The sequence below is a fragment of the Podarcis melisellensis genome (assembly GCF_964234715.1).
Source record: "Podarcis melisellensis genome assembly, chromosome: 12".
NCBI classification, from domain to species: domain Eukaryota; kingdom Metazoa; phylum Chordata; class Lepidosauria; order Squamata; family Lacertidae; genus Podarcis; species Podarcis melisellensis.
The window spans coordinates 57,536,865-57,541,020 of NC_138544.1; the positions used below are offsets into that span (position 1 = coordinate 57,536,865).

Genomic DNA, 4,156 nt, shown 5'->3' on the forward strand with positions numbered 1-4,156 from the left:
GAATTCATCATGCAAAAGGCTGGGCTGGATGAATCCCTAGCCGGAATTAAGATCGCAGGAAGAAATATCAACAACCTCAGATATGCAGATGACACAACCCTGATGGCAGAAAGTGAGGAGGAATCAAAGAATCTTTTAAAGAGGGTGAAAGAGGAGAGCGCAAAATATGGTCTGAAGCTCAACATCAAAAAAACGAAGATCATGGCCACTGGTCCCATCACCTCCTGGCAAATAGAAGGGGAAGAAATGGAGGCAGTGAGAGATTTTACTTTATTGGGCTCTATGATCACGGCAGATGGTGACAGCAGTCACGAAATTAAAAGACGGCTGCTTCTTGGGAGAAAAGCAATGACAAACCTAGACAGCATCTTAAAAAGCAGAGACATCACCTTGCCAACAAAGGTCCGTATAGTTAAAGCTCTGGTTTTCCCAGTACTAGTGATGTATGGAAGTGAGAGCTGGACCATAAAGAAGGCTGATCACCGAAAATTGATGTTTTTGAATTCTGGTGCTGGAGGAGACTCTTGAGAGTCCCATGGACTGCAAGATGATCAAACCTCTCTATTCTGAAGGAAATCAGTCCTGAGTTTATTATTGTGTTGTGTAGGCTCCTTAATAGCTTAAAAATGGAAAGCATAATGTTGGTGGTCAACAAAAGAGGTTTAAAGACTGTCTCAAGGCGAATCTTAAAAAATGTAGTATAAACACTGGGAAACACTGGCCTGCGAGCGCTCCAGTTGGAGAACAGCCTTTCCCAGGTGTCGTGGGCTTTGAAGACACCCGAACTCAGGATACAAGGGAGAAAGGTGCTAAGAGGAAGGCACGCTTGGCAAATCCACACCGTGATCAACTCCCGCCCAGAAACCAATGTCCCCACTGTGGAAGGACGCATGGATCCAGAATTGGCCTCCACAGTCACTTACGGACTCACTGTTAAAACCGTGTTTATGGAAGACAATCTTTCTTGGCTACGATTGATCACCAAAGAAGAAAAAAGAATAATTCTTTCACTATTAATATACTTCTTAATTATATTTCACTATTAATATACTTCCTTCTTAATTGCATTTCAGTTCAACAATTACTTTGATAAAATGCATATGTGCAAATGGCTTTAGATACCTATTAGGTCCTTAAATTACCATATAGCATATATTCAACACAAAAAACAGCAACAATTTGTTGTTGGCAAAGGACAGCTGGACATATCAAGGGCCTCATTACCTTCAGGAGCTTAGGGCCTCATCAAACCTAAATCCGGCCCTGCCCCCATCCATCATAGCTGTCAACTTTTCCCTTTTCTTGCGAGGAATTCCATTCAGAATAAGGGCATTACCCTTTTAAAAAGGAAAACGTTGACAGCTATGCAACCCATACTCGCAAACATCTGGAAGGTCAATGGGTCCTCCATCCCTGCTCCTGACCTTCCCCAGGCCTCCAGATGTTTTGGGGCTGGTGAGGGTCAGGGTCCAGCAAACATCTGGAGGGCCAGAGGGTCCCCATTCCTGGACTGGAGATGAAGAGGGAAGCATCATTTTGGGACATGGCACCCAACAGCACCCATCACTGGCCTGCGATTTCAAAAGCTCGTGAGGCTTCAGTGCTGGCAGGCAGCTCTGCCACCTGGAGGGCACAGCTGGGAATACTGAGGATATTTTGAGGCGTCCCAAACTTGGAAAATTTACACCAGTTGCCGTCATGTCAACCTCAAAAGAAGCTGTGATTGTTCACAGCTGCAGAGGACCTGAGGCGTCTAGGAAAAATGTGGTACGAAAACAGTAGAAAGAAAAATACACAAGCCACAGCGGGCCCTAATAACCATCCAGGACAGATAGAAACACTTCTTCACATATAAGGAAACGATGGAATTTGCAGCCACCACTTTACATAGATGTGAAATGGGTTTAAACAAACTTTTTGTTGTTGTTTAGTCATTTCGTCGTGTCCGACTCTTTGTGACCCCTGGACCAGAGCACGCCAAGCACTCCTGTCTACCACTGCCTCCCGCAGTTTGGTCAAACTTATGCTGGTGGCTTCGAGAACACTGTCCCACCATCTCGACCTCTGTCGTCCCCTTCTCCTTGTGCCCTCCGTCTTTCCCAACATCGGGGTCTTTTCCAGGGAGTCTTCTCTTCTCATGAGGTGGCCAAAGTATTGGAGCCTCAGCTTCAGGATCTGTCCTTCCAGTGAGCACTCAGGGCTGATTTCCTTCAGAATGGAGAGGTTGGATCTTCTTGCAGTCCATAGGACTCTCAAGAGTCTCCTCCAGCACCATAATTCAAAAGCATCCATTCTTCGGCGATCAGCCTTCTTTATGGTCCAGCTCTCACTTCCATACATCACTACTGGGAAAACCATAGCTTTAACTATACGGACCTTTGTCAACAAGGTGATGTCTCTGCTTTTTAAGATGCTGTTAAACAAACTAACAATTGCTATTTTGCCTCAGAAGGGACCTCACAGATCATCAAGTCCTAACGCCAAAGCAAGAAATAGAAATAATAATAATAATAATAATAATAAATTTTATTTATACCCCAGCCAAGACCGATTAAAATCCAACTTAAAAACAAGATTAAGTACAACATTAAAATGCAACCTCAAATCAAAAACTTTTTGGGAAGGAAAACGTCAAATCTTCACCAAGTGCGGCGGCATCCCTGACCAGTGGGAATCCAGCCTCTGCTGAAAAAACTGGCAAAGGAGAACACTCCCCTTTCCGCAGCAATATCATCTGAACGGCTTGTACTGCCAGGAATTTCATATTTCTTGTAATTTGATCCAGTTGGGAGTTTATGTTGTGCTGGGGCCCCTTGGAGGAGAACTCATGGACAGCCTGCTATCTGGCTGGCGCTGATGGAATTTGTAGTCCAAAACACTTGAAGTATACCCAGTTGTCAAAGGATGCTAGAAACACACTGTCCAGAAGTAGGCACTGTATTCCAGGTCTGACCAAAACAGAAGTAGGCACTGTATTCCAGGTCTGACCAAAACAAGATAGAGAGGTACAATTTTCATCATCTGGACACTGTTGTTGTTTAGTCGTGTCTGACTCTTCGTGACCCCCTGGACCAGAGCATGTCAGGCACTCCTGTCTTCCACTGCCTCCCGCAGTTTGGTCAAACTCATGCTGGTAGCTTCGAGAACACTGTCCAACCATCTCATCCTCAGAGGACGAGATGGTGGGACAGTGTTCTCGAAGCTACCCTTCTCCTTGTGCCCTCCATCTTCCCCAACATCAGGGTCTTTTCCAGGGAGTCTTCTCTTCTCCTGAGGTGGCCAAAGTATTGAAGCCTCAGCTTCAGGATCTGTCCTTCCAGTGAGCACTCAGGGCTGATTTGCTTCAGAATGGAGAGGTTGGATCTTCTTGCAGTCCATGGGACTCTCAAGAGTCTCCTCCAGCACCAGAATTCAAAAGCATCCATTCTTCGGCGATCAGCCTTCTTTATGGTCCAGCTCTCACTTCCATACATCACTACTGGGAAAACCAGAGCTTTAACTATACGGACCTTTGTCAACAAGGCGATGTCTCTGCTTTTTTAAGACAACAGGCATCTGAACACTAGGTAAAGGTAAAGGGACCCCTGACTATTAGGTCCAGTCATGACCGACTCTGAGGTTGTGGCGCTCATCTCGCTTCATTGGCCGAGGGAGCTGGCGTGCAGCTTCCAGGTCATGTGGCCAGCATGACTAAGCTGCTTCTGGCGAACCAGAGCAGCGCACGGAAACGCCGTTTACCTTCCAGCCGGAGTGGTACCTATTTATCTACTTGTACTTTGACATGCTTTCAAACTGCTAGTTGGGCAGGAGCATCTGGACACTACACTTCTGTTAATACAGCCCAGAATTATATCTGCTACTTTTCCCTTATTGTGCATATCCAGAATGAAAGGTGAATAAGGGCCATTAAGTCTGCTTATTGTCTTTCTTCATATTTACATCACCACCAAGGACCTAGGTAAAAAAAAGAAAGAAAAGGCAACCACACACTGCTAACTTTGTGTAGAAGATATATTTATTCACAGAAAGTATCCCTTCCCAATTGCCATTAAATAAATACAACACTCCGCAGCACATAAATGTCCCCTCACCAGTTTTCCTTCACCCAAATCTGATGTCATTTTGACAGCCCTTTAAAAATCTATACAGCGTCCTT

The 4,156-nt window shown here is 45.1% G+C and overlaps 1 protein-coding gene across 1 annotated transcript in view; it reads right to left on the minus strand.

Annotated features, from left to right (window-relative positions):
• Positions 1-3,993: 3,993 nt before the first annotated feature.
• Positions 3,994-4,156, minus strand: part of SDHAF4 (succinate dehydrogenase complex assembly factor 4) — an 8,503-nt gene continuing 8,340 nt past the window's right edge. The window contains exon 3 of the mRNA XM_081882773.1: positions 3,994-4,156. This exon is cut by the window's right edge and continues 87 nt beyond it. Within this exon, the coding sequence (XP_081738899.1) occupies positions 4,134-4,156 (23 nt within the window). The 3' untranslated portion in view covers positions 3,994-4,133.